We start from the raw sequence: 14,693 nt of genomic DNA on the forward strand, positions 1-14,693 counted from the left end.
AAAGACTCAATCATGCTGAGAGATAGCAGTGAGATAGGTTAAAAGGTTAGTTCACCCTCATGTCGTTCCACACCTGTAAAACCTTCGTCCATCTTCGGAACACAAATTAAGATATTTTTTTATGAAATCCGAGAGGTATATGACAGCAATAAAATCACCACTTTCAAGGTCCAGAAAGGTACTAAAGACATTGTTAAAATAGTCAACGTGACAGCAGTGGTTCAACCTTAACATTATGAAGTGATGAGAATACTTTTTGTTCGCAAAAACCTAACAAAAATAACGACTTCATTCAACAATCTCTTCTCTTCCCTGTCATTGTCATTATACAGTTGACGCAGCAAGCACAGTGAATGCTTCTGCATTTACGTTCGAATGCAGGCTCAGTTGGTTGAGCCAGAACTGAAGGTTCTTGAGCAGCACGACGCATTCGTGTGATGTAGACGCAGGAGCCAGCCAATAATGAGTCGGAGTTCCTGATCGTAGAACCTGGAAGTGCTGGACATAAACAACGTATGAGAACGACACAGAACAAAATATATTGTTGAATAAGGACATTAGTTTTTCAATTCCATTTTGCACAAATCAACAACATTATGAGGTCTTTTTGCACACTAAAATTATTCAAAAATTATTTTGCACACAAAAATTATTTTACTTCATAAAATTAATGTTGAACCACTGCAGTCACGTTGACTGTTTTAACAATGTCTTTAGTCCCTTTCTGAGCCTTGACAGTGGTTTTAAATTGTTGTCTATGGAGGAGTCAGAGAGCTCTCGGATTTCGTGAAAAATATCTTAATTTGTGTTCTGAAAATGAATGAAGGTCTTATAGGTGTGGAACGACATGAGGTGAGTAATTAATGACTGAATTTTCATTTTTGAATGAAACTAACTACTTTAAAATATATACCTAACCCTTTAAAGTACATGTAGAAAAGCAATGCTAACACTTGCTAAAGAACAACTGAATGCACTTTTAAAGCAATTTTATATTTGATTTTTTTATGTCTTAATCCAGTGTATTTAACATTTCACTACTTGTTTCTCTCACGTTAATGCACTACTCTTGATATTTAAAGCGGAACTCAGTAAGATTTGCGAAGCTCCCCCTACAGGTTCCTTCAGTGAATCACACTGTCGTAAATACTCCAAGCGCAGCTCTGGACTACAACGACTACAATGCTCACCAGCGCAGTAGTTTTGCAAATACAGTACAAGAAAGAGAGGTGGGTAATTTGCAAATACAGTACACTCGATGGAGATGGGTAATTTCTGAAATTGTCTTATAAAGTCATATATATACAGTACAGTCCAAAAGTTTGGAACCACTAAGATTTTTAATGTTTTTAAAAGAAGTTTCGTCTGCTCACCAAGGCTACATTTATTTAATTAAAAATACAGTAAAAACAGTAATATTGTGAAATATTATTACAATTTAAAATAACTGTTTTCTATTTGAATATATTTCACAAAGTAATTTATTCCTGTGATGGCAAAGCTGAATTTTCAGCATCATTACTCCAGTCTTCAGTGTCACATGATCCTTCAGAAATCATTCTAATATGCTGATCTGCTGCTCAAGAAACATTTAATGTGTACAATTGTACAAAATATTTGTGTACAATATTTTTTTTCAGGATTATTTGATGAATAGAAAGTTCAAAAGAACAGTGTTTATCTGAAATCTAATCTTTTGTAACATTATAAATGTCTTTACTGCCACTTTTGATTGATTTAATGCATCCTTGCTGAATAAAAGTATTCATTTCTTTAATTTCTTTTCAAAAAAATAAAAATAAAAATTCTTACTGACCCCAAACTTTTGAACGGTATTGTATAATGCTACAGAAGCTTTGTATTTCAGATAAATGCTGTTCTTTTGAACTTTCTATTCATCAAGGAATCCTGAAAAAAAAAGTACACAACTGTTTTCAACATTGAAAATAATCATAAATGTTTCTTGAGCAGCAAATCAGCATATTAGAATGATTTCTGAAGGATCATGTGACACTGAAGACTGGAGTAACGATGCTGAAAATTCAGCTTTGCATCACAGGAATAAATTACTTTGTCAAATATATTTAAATAGTACACAGTTATTTTAAATTGTAATAATATTTCACAATATTACTGTTTTTTAACTTTTGGACTGTACTGTATATATATGTATTTCATATTTCGTATTTCATGTTTTCAGGAACTGGTTTTAAAGGAGCAGTGTCACGCACTCTAACTGCAATAATGGAGACAGCAGTAGACTGATTCATATTTCTTGAAAGCTTGATGGAAATTTGTCTCAGCTTCAGCAAATACACATCTTTTGAACAAGGGACAAGAGTCCTTAAATCACTCCCTCTTCGTCTCCTAAACCACATGGTCATTTTTAAAGCTTTTTTGCAAATTGTGCACTCCATGGCATAAGGGCAGCCATATTTTAATAGTGGAGAAAATATATTGAATATTATTTTTTTCAGGCTTTCTGCGCATATCATCATGCAACAGATTAGGACAGGATTTGAGGAGCTTAGCTGATGGACACATGCTGTCCCCAAACACTCTGCACATACAAACCCAGCAGAATGGAAGTACAAAAAGAGATGGATTTAGTGGGAAAGTTTTAATGCCTCTCACATACTAGTACATTTAAAAGTGTCACATTATCCTTAGTGACTATACTAATGCATTCCAACCTTCCTGCATCATTCATGTATAATATATGCCCCTCCTCCCTAGATTCATCTGACATCTATCGAGGGATTATGGAAGAGGTTGGTGGGCTCGGGTCATTGTCACCTCCCCTCTGACCACTCCAGACCACTCCACTCTGGGTGACATCTCATAATCACATTTATGTAAATGACAATGCATGCAGATAATACCATTTGAGATTTGGATATCAGAAAAACACCTGCTGAAACAGCAGCTTTTTAGTTTGGTTTTGTTGACATGCAATAAATCAATGATAATGGATACCAGTGGCTGTAGTAGTGATAATATCATACATTAGAATTTGTATCAGAAATGTAATGAAACAGGATGTCATTTGAAACAGGACATGACCATTCAGAAAAAAAAGAAAAGAAAAAAAAAACGTAATTTCCTTTCTACTTTTCAACTTGTAACAAACATCTGCTCACTGCATAATGTCTTGTAGTGTGCATTTGTGCTTTGTTCTTAAAAAGCCTAATCTCCTGAGATCTATTTAATGATGTATAGGATTAGAATGAATCATTTATACAAGTCTGAATTATGTAATATTTGTGTGCTTATGTAAGAAGCATGGATGGGCACTGTTTTTCCCCCTGTGAGTCTGGACCCCGGTTTGCTACAGTGCAGGTCAATCCTGCTTGATCCTGCATAGATTTAAAAGTCAGGGATTTGAGAAGAACTCTGCATCTATCATCAAATATGCTTATCCTGGCCCCTGTTTCTTTGGCTATATGTGCGTGCGTGTAAGAGAGATGTTTGAGAGAGCTCAAAAACCGTATAATTTGACCATTGCATGCCTTAAAATCTTCTATCACTCTACTCTCAACCTTTTTACATAAGCAGGTACAGAACGTTGTGTCTTATTTATATGTTGACCTGGTTAGAAAATCAGCTAGTTTACTTGTGTGTTGGAACATTTCATGTGTGTACTAGAAAATTCCTGTTATTAAGGACTCTTAGGTGACTATGAATGTTTTATCATGTAAGGAGCCATTAGCAACACAATGTAGCTGTGATTGGTGTACAAGGGAAGAGAGCTCAGCTGAAACAATTGCACGCTGATGTTAGTGCTGCAATGAAGAGCTTGTGAATAGCTTTTAATTGAATCCAGGACTAATTGGTCTCAGTCTCTCAGCTGTGTTTAAGGCTGACTGCCGTGTTGACTAGTGTAGTTGGCGTATAAGGGAACGTTTACACGACAACGATGTACTAAAAATGGAATTCCTTCACTTTTTTCGTGTACAGACAACACCATTGTAAAAATAATTCCCGTTCACACGGATCCATGAAAACAACTAAAAAAACTACGTATTATGCATCCCAGTCCAGTAGTTGCCAATGTCACTTTGTAAAGAAACACTATGCACCTGTAGACTTAACACCATATACCATGAATACCATTTTCACTATAACGGTATAGTTTTCAAAAAATTGCACTTTGAAGTCCCCTTTCAAATTTTTTTTTTTTTTTTTTCAAAACTGGCATCATCATAAATATCCCTGAATTATGTAATTTAGTATGGACTTAGCTGGAAAATTAAATGCACCTGTAAGCCAATCATACAGTATAATGACCCTGATGTCATTGCTTTTTAAAAACATGATATATGCATATTTCATATGTTGATTTTTTTTTTTTTCTTGGCGTCATCATTAATATCTCTGAATTACGTACTTAGGTTTAAAGCACTGGGCGAGCAATTCACCAGCTTTAAATGATTCAGTTATTGCATTAGCTTAAGTTTTCTTTACATTACTCAACCTTGTAATTCCACATCAACGGATAATTCTTGATCCATAGTCCTGTCCATACTGGACAATGCTGTTTAAAGTCATGCGCTGGATTATGCGTTTCCAGCCATGTTTAAGTGCAAATTATGGAATTTACATTATTAAATGGATGGAAGGAAACTGATTTCATCTATGGGAAAACAGGATTTAAGGCTCTGCATGACAATTAAAGCAGCTTTATAGAGGAAAATCACTTAAGAGGCAGAACTTTTTCATGGAATCTGTCAACAACTCAGCATCTGCCCCAAAGTTACGTCACCAGCAGCAGTCATTGTGCTGCATTTCATATTGAAGTGATCACAAAAAAATCCCACCAAATGCTTGCACTCCATAGGGTTGCCCATCAGCATGTCATGATTAAACTCAGGGTCAAATATGGACATGGTAGGGATGTTCCAAAAAAAAATAAATAAATAAATAAAACAAGAGTGGATTTCTAGGAAATTGAGTGTTACTTTGACAAAGTGATGCTTCAGACTGCAAAAACTCATAAAATAGACAGTGGAAAGAAACAAATATAACAGTAGGTAGAATTTTATTTTATTATTATTGTTTTTTATTTAGTAAATATTTTAACTTTAATGGAAGTTGGTCCTCAGTTCAGGTTCTCATTGTGTAAGAAGCCGCAAGTGCTTTATATGTCATTACGCTCTACTTGTTATCAAAGTCTAGCTCGGTCGCTAAGTGAATCAGTTGTTTGACTTGTGTCTTTGATGATGGAAAGTGCGATATCTATAGAGCTCCCTTAGGAAATTTGTTTTAAACCACACAAGCATTATAATGACAGAGACAGCATATGAATTCCCCAGAGGAGTTTCTGTAGTAATCATCAAACATAAATAATGAAGAGCAAAACAATATGTCTCCACAGTGCTATGTTTTTCTTTTAGGAAGTTAAGCTGTAATTTCTATGCATTTCCTCTACAGTTATTATGCCTATATCTCCTCAGTCAACCCAGACAAGTTCCTATTAATGAAAATATCTGTGAGGACTTGCCTTAGATTTACTCCAGTCTGTCTATAGTAGGCTAGTTATACATAAATACTGTGTTTATGTGTTTAAATTTTCATGTAGCATTAAATGTGCATATATGGTGGAAGATGTTGCCTCTTTGAACATCAGTTTACCTGAATTTACCATATAATTGCATCTGTACAGTAAGTGTACAAGCTAAAATAACAATATATTCACTTCCCAAAACTTCGGCTCCTTTAGGAGGAAGAAATTCTCTAGTTACTGTTTGTCTTGACAACGGAAGCACTTTAATTTCATCAATTAGATTTAACTGACAACAGATGCTGCCTTCCTGTTGATTGGAATTACAGAGGTCTGACTCTCAGTTAAGCTGTTATGTCTAACTCTCTGTGCTACTCCACGACTGTGTCTGAGTCCGAAACCTCAGGCTGCTGTCTCACTGTCCAGTAACTCTAAAACTAAACAGGCAGTGTTTTGTCTCCTAATGAAACTGGTTTCAATCCGGCACAAAAGTCATGTCTAATGATGATTTAAAACATATTTGAGTCAGCTTTAGATATACTATATGCATATATGCCTAGTTTGGAAATTTTTGTAATAATTTTGAAAGAAGTGTCTTATGCTCAAGGCTGCGTTTATTTGTTCAGAAAATACAGTATTATTGTGAAATATTATTAAAACAACTGTTTTCTATTTTAGTATATTTTAAAACGTAATTTATTCCTGTGATGGCAAAGCTGAGTTTTCAGCAGCCATTACTCCAGTCTTCAGTGTCACATGATCCTTCCTTATTATTATCAACAGTTTGTTAACATTATTATCAAACAGTCTGGCTGCTTAAAGGTCCCATTCTTCGTGATCCCATGTTTCAAACTTTAGTTAGTGTGTAACGTTGTTGTTAGAGTATAAATAAAATCTGTAAAATGTTAAAGCTCAAAGTTCAATGCCAAGCGAGATATTTTATTTAACAGAAGTCGCCTACATCGAACGGCCAGTTTGGACTACATCCCTCTACTTCCTTCTTTAATGACGTCACTAAAACAGTTTTTTGACTAACCTCCGCCCACAGGAATACACAAGAGTTGCGTTTGTAGAGTGTTTTTTTCGCCATGTCGTCGAAACGCTGTTATTTTCATCCCGCAGTCCAATCACCGGGTCTGATTCCGGCTCAAATTGATAGGGTAAAATTAAAGACATGTTTACAATAACACTGAGCATATCCACGTTATGGTAAGAGGCGTGACTTTTCCGGGCACGGTGCGCTCAGAGCTGTCGAATCACAACACAAGAACCGCTGGCACAATCAGAACTCGTTACGTATTTCTGAAGGAGGGACTTCATAGAACAAGGAAGTCATCAGCCCGTTTTTATGACAGTGGAAACAGCGGTACTGTTTAAATACTAGCGGTAAAATACTGTGTTTTTTTACACGCGAAACATGAACACATGTTATATTGCACACTATAAACACAATCAAAGCTTCAAAAAACCACGTAAAACGGGACCTTTAATATTTTTGTGGAAACTGTGATACAATTTTTTTCTGTATTCTTTGAATAGAAAGTATACTGCATTTATATGAAATTTTATGAATAAATATATTTTATATATTTTATACACCCTTGCTGAAAAAAAGTATTAATTTATTTAAAAATAAAAAATATTACTGGGCCTAAAACTATATATAATATTCATTAAAAACTGACATTTGTTTTATTAATTTAATTTATTACTTTCAACTTCAATCGCATCAGCATTTCTGTTCTTTCCATTCATTCCATCCAACCTGAAGATACCTTAGACGATGTTACTTTTTTGTCTTCCTACCCTTGTATACTCTCTCTCTGCCAAAGCAGCATTTTAACTTAGCCTACTTTGAAGCTGAAGCATTACATATTCAGATGATTAGCCTTTGAAGAGCACAAAGCTCACAAAATGCACTGAAGGGAACTTGGATGCGTACAACTGTCTCATGTCCTCACGTGGAGTTGAGCAGTTCTCAGAGGAGGAGCAGGGGGTCTGTGCTGACAGTGGTTAATGTATGTGGACAGTCTTCATGTCCTTCCTGCTGGCCATTAGTCTCCTAGTACTCTGGAGGAGAAGGTTGTGCAAGGTCCTAATCCTGCTGAGAATCATCCCCGTCCTTCTCTATCCTAAGTTTCCGGGTGATTTTAGTCTTTTCTCACTAGCTTGGAATGTTCTTGTCTAATTCTTCCTAGCAGTCGCTCTGGGAGAGGAACTGATCCATTTGTTTTAACTCTGTTGCCAGTGTACAATAAAAAGATTTTGAATTCATTTCTGTTTGTTTGCCTTCTCTGTAATTGCGGAAGGGACCTTTCTGTAGACCCTTTCAACATTGCCAAGTTCATCTTTCTGTTGCTGTTGTTGTGTGTTCTTTAATTGATCCACTCACGCTAACTGGCTATTGTTTATTGCTGCTTTATTCACTGGCTCTGTAATTGAAATTAGATTAATCAGAATCTCTTGTGCCAGGGAACGCTCTGCGTTGGGACCAGAACCGAGAGGCTGTGACTCTCTAATGAAGGCCACACCAACAATGAAACCCATGTGAACCATGAGCACCAGAGCAGATCTGTTGTTCTTGGGATAAAAATAGGCAGCTGACTCTCGGTCCAGCTTTTTATTCATCTGTTTGTCATCAAGAAGTCTTTTGTCTCAAGTAAAGCACTGCTTTTGTGGGTGAAACGAGCAATAGGATACTGACATGAGACTCAGAGGTCAAAGAGTGAGGGTCAGTCACTCTTTTCACACACTTCTGGAACAATTTCAGGGACTGTCAGTGTAATTATGAAGGATTTGTGTCATTAAATGTACTATACATACAGAAGAAGCAGGTGGCACGCTCTTTTTATGCTAGTGGGCAGTAAGCATTGTTTTGTGAGTTCTTTTGGGTTGTTTGAGTTCACCTCTGTGGTGTTTAGGGCATTGGGGGCAGTGTGAAGCCTGCTGACGCATTCAACCTCCCCGGTGATCTAGGAGAGAATGTCACTGCACAATGCGCAGCCATGGACACGCACAAACACCCTCGCAGATATTCCTGTAATGACTGCCGTGTTATACAAATACAGTTATGTTGATCTTTATATGAAACTGAGAACTGGCTTGTAGTTTGTAAACTCTGTGGCGGCACAAGAGAGTAACATTACATCTGTGCAAAGCGGAAATCACAATAAATACAGTGTTTACAAAATAGATGGATTTTAATATGAAGGAAACGTTTTGCCTGCTTTCTTTATTGCTACTTTTTAAATCCCTTTTACATGCATATTTTTTACTCTTGCACCAGACTCAGACTTTCAATCATTAAATATATGTTTTTTAAAAATCGTTTCTATAATGGCCAACTTTTTTGCCACTAGTAAAGGTTTATAAAAAGTTAGTGTACCGGATCACCAAAATATGAGATGTGTGTTGAAAATAAAGAAAAATGTAAGGTAAATATCACAGTACTCTGACTTTGCATAATTTCTAATCTGTAATTTTGATACTTCATTGAAATATTACAATTATGTGAAATATGAAAACATGAAAATTAATATGTGAAAATTGGTTTTAGATATATATATTTTTTAAATCCTCAGGGCCAAACGTGCCCATAATGAAGAAACAACCATAAATGAAAATAAATGAAATAACTTGAAACATTTTTTTAAAAATATTATATATATAAAAATATATATATACTGTCTGTCTTTCAGTCATGAAAAGTGACAAACATTCAACATTACTCATATTCTGAGCTATTTGTCTGTCAGCACTGAAATAAATTAGGTTTCAAGTTTGCATAAAGAGATCAGGCTTTTCCGCGAATGGAACAAAGCCGGTCTCTGGGGTCTCAACGCTTTTCAATCAGGGCTATAGTATCTTGGATGCTGACGTCATGGCAACGGGCTATGTAGGAACAAGCACAATTGCAACACTTTAGAGAGCTCACGGCTGACTTTGTCACTCCCACCATCTTAGAGCGTGTAAAACTGAATCCAGGCAAATAAGTGGCCACTCTCACTGACCCGATTCTGTCGGCAGGCTGCAGGCTTATCAATGGAACCGGCCGGGTGACACGCTGTGTCAGTGAATAGCTTGTTAACAGAGCAGCGATGAACTGGGAGCAGCAGTAATGCTGTCAGAACCGCAAGAAAATCTTCTGAAAATCACACCAATGACACAGTCATATAGTTGTCAATTCTCTCTGACTCTGAGGCTCAGTGAATGACGTCTGATAGTCATTTTGTTGTTCAGAGTAAAAATGTTTCACTGTATGGGTTCTGCTGATGAATAATGAATGCATTTTTTGACTCTTAAAGAGATAATTCACCCAAAATTTTAAACTACATCATCATTTACTCACCCTCATGTGTTTTGAAACCTGTATTTTTTAATTGGTTACAAAAGAAGATGTCCAAGGTGCTCTTTTCCATACAATGAAAGTGAATGATGACCACAGGTGTCAAACAAGATTTTCCAGGAAAGATATTTAGTCTGTTGCTTGCAAATCATATAATCAAATCATATGGCTTCAGAAGACTCAATATATATATATATATATATATATATATATATATATATATATATATATATAGTCATTTTTGGAGCTTGACAGCTTTGGTCCCCAATCACTTTAATTGGATGGAAGAGAGAAGCTCTGACATTTCTGTAAAATATATATTCTTTTGTGTTCCACATTTTAACAGAGAGTCATAAGAGTTTGAAATAGATACAATTTTCATTTTTGGATGATCTATCCCTTTAATAGAGTCTAAAGTATATGGCAGCACATTGTAATTTATTGAAATGAACTTACAATGTGCATAATTAGTCTGTGATTGAAAGCATTTAACATTTTTCCTTTAACATTTTCCTTCCAGTGATCCATATTCTAAATTACATGGTGTATAATGAGAGGGAAGACTCTCTGAGACACGTGCGCATTGCTCTATGTTTTATACGTGGGCTATTCATGTAGCTGAATGTGTGTTTGTGTGTTTTTGGCAGGTATACATGAGTTTCCTGATGATATCTTCACCAACCAGGAGCGAATGGAGGGGGCCGTAGCATTACATGTCCTGTGTGTAAGTATCTCTACCATCTGCTTTTTCTTTTCTGCGTTTGATGCAGTAGTTTGAATGCCTTATTCTAGCTGAAATCTGTAAAATTACATGAACACTTGAAATCACAAGACTGTGGGTTCCATTCAAGAGTCAAGGGCTCAGGGCAATCTCTGACCTTACCTCTATTATTTGTTACAATGGCTGCAAAGGATTTTACAAGTGGTACACATGAGTGAATTGATCATGTGAATTTTCAGGTTATATTACCTCACTCAAATAGAGGTGTTCAAGCAGAGAAGGGTTTGTACAGCTTGTTGTTGTGAGAGCTTGATTAACAAGTGCAACAAATCAAATCAACTCAAATCATTTGTCATGTTCAGATGCACTTTATATATGATCTAGAACTTGATGAAGCCTGTACACATTTGAAGAGTTTTATTTGAGCTGGCATGTGCTTTAGTTCTTACCTGAAATACTGTTTACAACAGAGTGATATTGAGTTTTATAGTCTGGCAGTCTATGCCTGATGACACAATCATTTGTTTACAATAATACACAATAGAGTTCCATCTGCCAACAGTATTTCCTATAGTTTCTGTTCTTTTATGGGTTGTTTTGAGTGTTCTCTGGAGGTTTAGAAAAGGAGCCAATTGGAATAACACTAAAAGTTGGAAACAGTGTAACCTGGGTGGCTGTTTTGAGTCATGACTCAATAGAATAGTTTTTCATTGAAGTGTGTTTCATTGAAAAACTCTACCAGCTCTACTCTACGACCAAATAAACACATACACATATATATTTTTTTTCATATTCCTGAAGCAATTATTCTGTCACTTAGAAATGAAAATAGCTGTAGTTTTATTTTTTTGTTGTTTTTAAGGAACTGAGAAATTAGTCAAAATTGTTTTGTGGCAGCAACTGACTTCATGCAACAAGTGAGCTATAATGAACCTGGAATGTGAAATATTAAATTAAAGGAATTAATGCTCTCTAAATAAATCCACTGCAGTTGGTTTTAATAAAATAAATTGAGTTTGTTCCACCACCATCATCGTAAGCCATCACAGAGAGACTGTTCATCATGCATCAGGCCTTATTGCCCCCGTAGGCCATGTCTGAGCACACTTTTAAGTGAAGCATGCCATGTGAAGCAGGTACTGATGCAGTACTCTGTGTTCCCACTGAAATCCCCTGCAGGGTTTGTTTGACACTGCCATTGTTGTGCGTTGTTTAGATAGTTGCCCATGTAAGCAGAGAGTGAGTGGATGGTAAAAGCCGCAACGAAAACCCTCTAAGACTCCCTCCAGCTGTTTACATGTTTTATTTATCTTTAGGGGCTTCAGTAGCCCAGCTCTGCCTTGTCAGAAGGTCAAGAATAAATGGAAGGGGAGGGAATGAGAGTGGAGGGGGCAGAGATTACGTAACGGGCACACAGTGTGAGCATGGCAGCGTGGCGGCTGAATTAGATGCACTGATTGGCAAAGTCTTGGCGGGAAACAGTTGGCAAACAGGTCCCAGGGGTGGATGGGAGCTTGCTTTGACAGGACAGTGTGTGCTTGCATGCATGTGTATGTATTGAACCCATGCTCATTTAACATACAAATATTATATAATTATAATTATTTATTTAGTAGGTTTTGCATTTGATGTATGGTTAGGATAAGACAATATTTAGCCAAGATACAACTATTTGAAAATCTGGAATCTGAGGGTACAAAAAAATCAAAATATTGAGAAAATCGCCTTTAAAGGGCACCTATTATGCCCCTTTTTACAAGATGTAATATTGGTCTTGGGTGTCCCCAGAATGTATTTGTGAAGTTTCAGCACAAAATACCCCACAGTTAATTTATTATAACCATTTGAAAATGTCATTTTTGGGGCCTGTTTTAAAAAGAGCTGTTTTGGTGTGTACCACCTTAAATATAAATGAGCTGCATATCCCCGCCCTGCCTTTGGATGAAGGCGTAACTTGCATACCTATGGCAATAAACAGTCGGTAGAAGCAGAATGGCTGAGAGTGAGAGACCCGCTGTTTTGTATGGCATTCAGCCGTACATGTTTGAACCGGAATCAGACCCAGATGATGAAGAGACTCCGGCAGAAGAAACACAATTGAGAATGGAGCCGGACGTCTCTGAATGGTTATTTGATACATTTATGTACTTATAGAGTTTTAATCGCGTCCCCTTTGCAATTATGGATGTGCAACACACACACACACACACACAGCCACACTGTGATAACGTTCGCGCAATTTTTTGAAACTACAAACACAAATACTGTGATAACGTTTGCTAAGTAAACATACACAGTTTTTAATACAATATCTTTAAAAAAAATATATATATACGTGTGGATACACACTATACAAACAAGGTTTAAATTATATACACAGACATTCTACCACGACGACAACAACTTTAGACGCATTTGTTATTGAATTGGCTGACATCGACTGAAATGACTATTTGCTCAAAAAACATTAAATACACTTACTTCTTCTGGAAGTGACGTTGGATCGCGAACAATAGGCAACAATCCACACTTGAGGATTAACTTTGAAGCAAGACCTGCTTTGAATCTCAAAACAGTCAGTCAAAAAATGATTCGCGCAAACATAAACGTATTTTGGAATTTTGAGTGGCGCCTTTCCTTCTAAAATAAAATCCATCCACTGCGTTTTCAGTGGCTCTGATGTCGGAAGTAAGTGAAAACTACTATGTTCATTATTACATCCCACAACAGAACACTTATGTTTCTTAGGAGACATTACCGGCTGTCGTTGAAACAATGGAGGATGGTTGACAGATCACCGAGGTCGGGGTCTATGCCAAAACCAGATTGTCAATCAAACCACGTGGGTGGGGCTTAGCGCAATTCTACGTCACAGTGAGAGCAATTTTAGAACAGGGCGTTCTGAGACAGTGCTTATGAATTATTGAGATTGTAAAAAAACCACTGGGTGGATTTTTCTCATTCTAGGGTGGTTTTGCTCACACACTGCCAACACACATTTATGGTCAAACACCATGTAAAAGTGAATTTTGCATAATAGGTGCCCTTTAAAGTTGTCCTTCCATATTAAGTTCTTAGCAATGCATATCCACTCAAAAATACATTTTTGATATATTTACGGTAGGAAATTTACAAAATATCTGGTATCTGGTATTTTAGGGTCTTTTAACGAGGTGCTTATTAGCATGCATATTACTAATATTGGCTGTTTATTAATACTTATTAAGCACATTTAATGCCTTATTCTGCATGACCTTATTCTACATTCTTAATCCTACCCAATACCTAAACTTTAAAGGGATAGTTCACCCAAAAATGAAAATTTGATGTTTATCTGCTTACCCCCAGGGCATCCAAGATGTAGGTGACTTTGTTTCTTCAGTAGAACACAAATGATGATTTTTAACTCCAACCATTGCCGTCTGACAGTCTTATAATGCGAGTGAATGGTAACACAATTTATAAGAGTCAAAAAATGTGCATAGACAAATCCAAATTAAACCCTGCGGCTCGTGACGACACATTGATGCACGAAACGATCGGTTTGTGCACGATTTTTTACCTCTAATACACCACTATGTCCAACTGCGTTCAACACTCGGTTAGTGAGGTCTGATCGCGCTCTGACAGCGGCAGTGATGTCTCGCGCATATACTTCAATGAGTGCTAGACATCACTTCCGCTGTCAGAGCGCGATCAGACCTCACTAAGCGAGTGCTGAACGCAGTTGGACATAGTGGTGTATTAGAGGTAAAAAATGATATAAATAATGTGCGGTTTCTTGCACAAACCGATCGTTTCATGTCTTAGGACATCAATGTGCCGTCACGAGCCGCAGGGTTTAATTTGGATTTGTCTAAGCATATTTTTTCACTCTTATAAATTGTGTTACCATTCACTCGCATTATAAGACTGTCAGACGGCAACGGTTGGAGTTAAAAATCATCATTTGTGTTCTACTGAAGAAACAAAGTCACCTACATCTTGGATGCCCTGGGGGTAAGCAGAAAAACATCACATTTTCATTTTTGGGTGAACTATCCCTTTAAAAGTTAGTTCACACAAAAATGAAAATAATGTAATTTATTACTCACCCTCATGTCGTTCCACACCCATAAGACCTTTGT

General features: G+C 36.7%; 1 protein-coding gene across 3 annotated transcripts in view; it reads left to right on the top strand.

The window, feature by feature from the left end:
• The window catches only part of slc24a3 (solute carrier family 24 member 3), a 239,234-nt gene that overhangs the window by 210,721 nt on the left and 13,820 nt on the right, over nucleotides 1-14,693 (top strand). For all 3 annotated transcript variants that reach the window (XM_048204955.1, XM_048204954.1, XM_048204953.1), the window contains one exon: nucleotides 10,493-10,569. In XM_048204955.1, coding sequence (XP_048060912.1) covers nucleotides 10,537-10,569 — 33 coding nt within the window. In that variant the 5' untranslated portion in view covers nucleotides 10,493-10,536. The remainder of the gene's footprint in view (nucleotides 1-10,492; nucleotides 10,570-14,693) is intronic.

The sequence above is a fragment of the Megalobrama amblycephala genome, linkage group LG10 (genome assembly GCF_018812025.1).
Source record: "Megalobrama amblycephala isolate DHTTF-2021 linkage group LG10, ASM1881202v1, whole genome shotgun sequence".
Classification (NCBI taxonomy): domain Eukaryota; kingdom Metazoa; phylum Chordata; class Actinopteri; order Cypriniformes; family Xenocyprididae; genus Megalobrama; species Megalobrama amblycephala.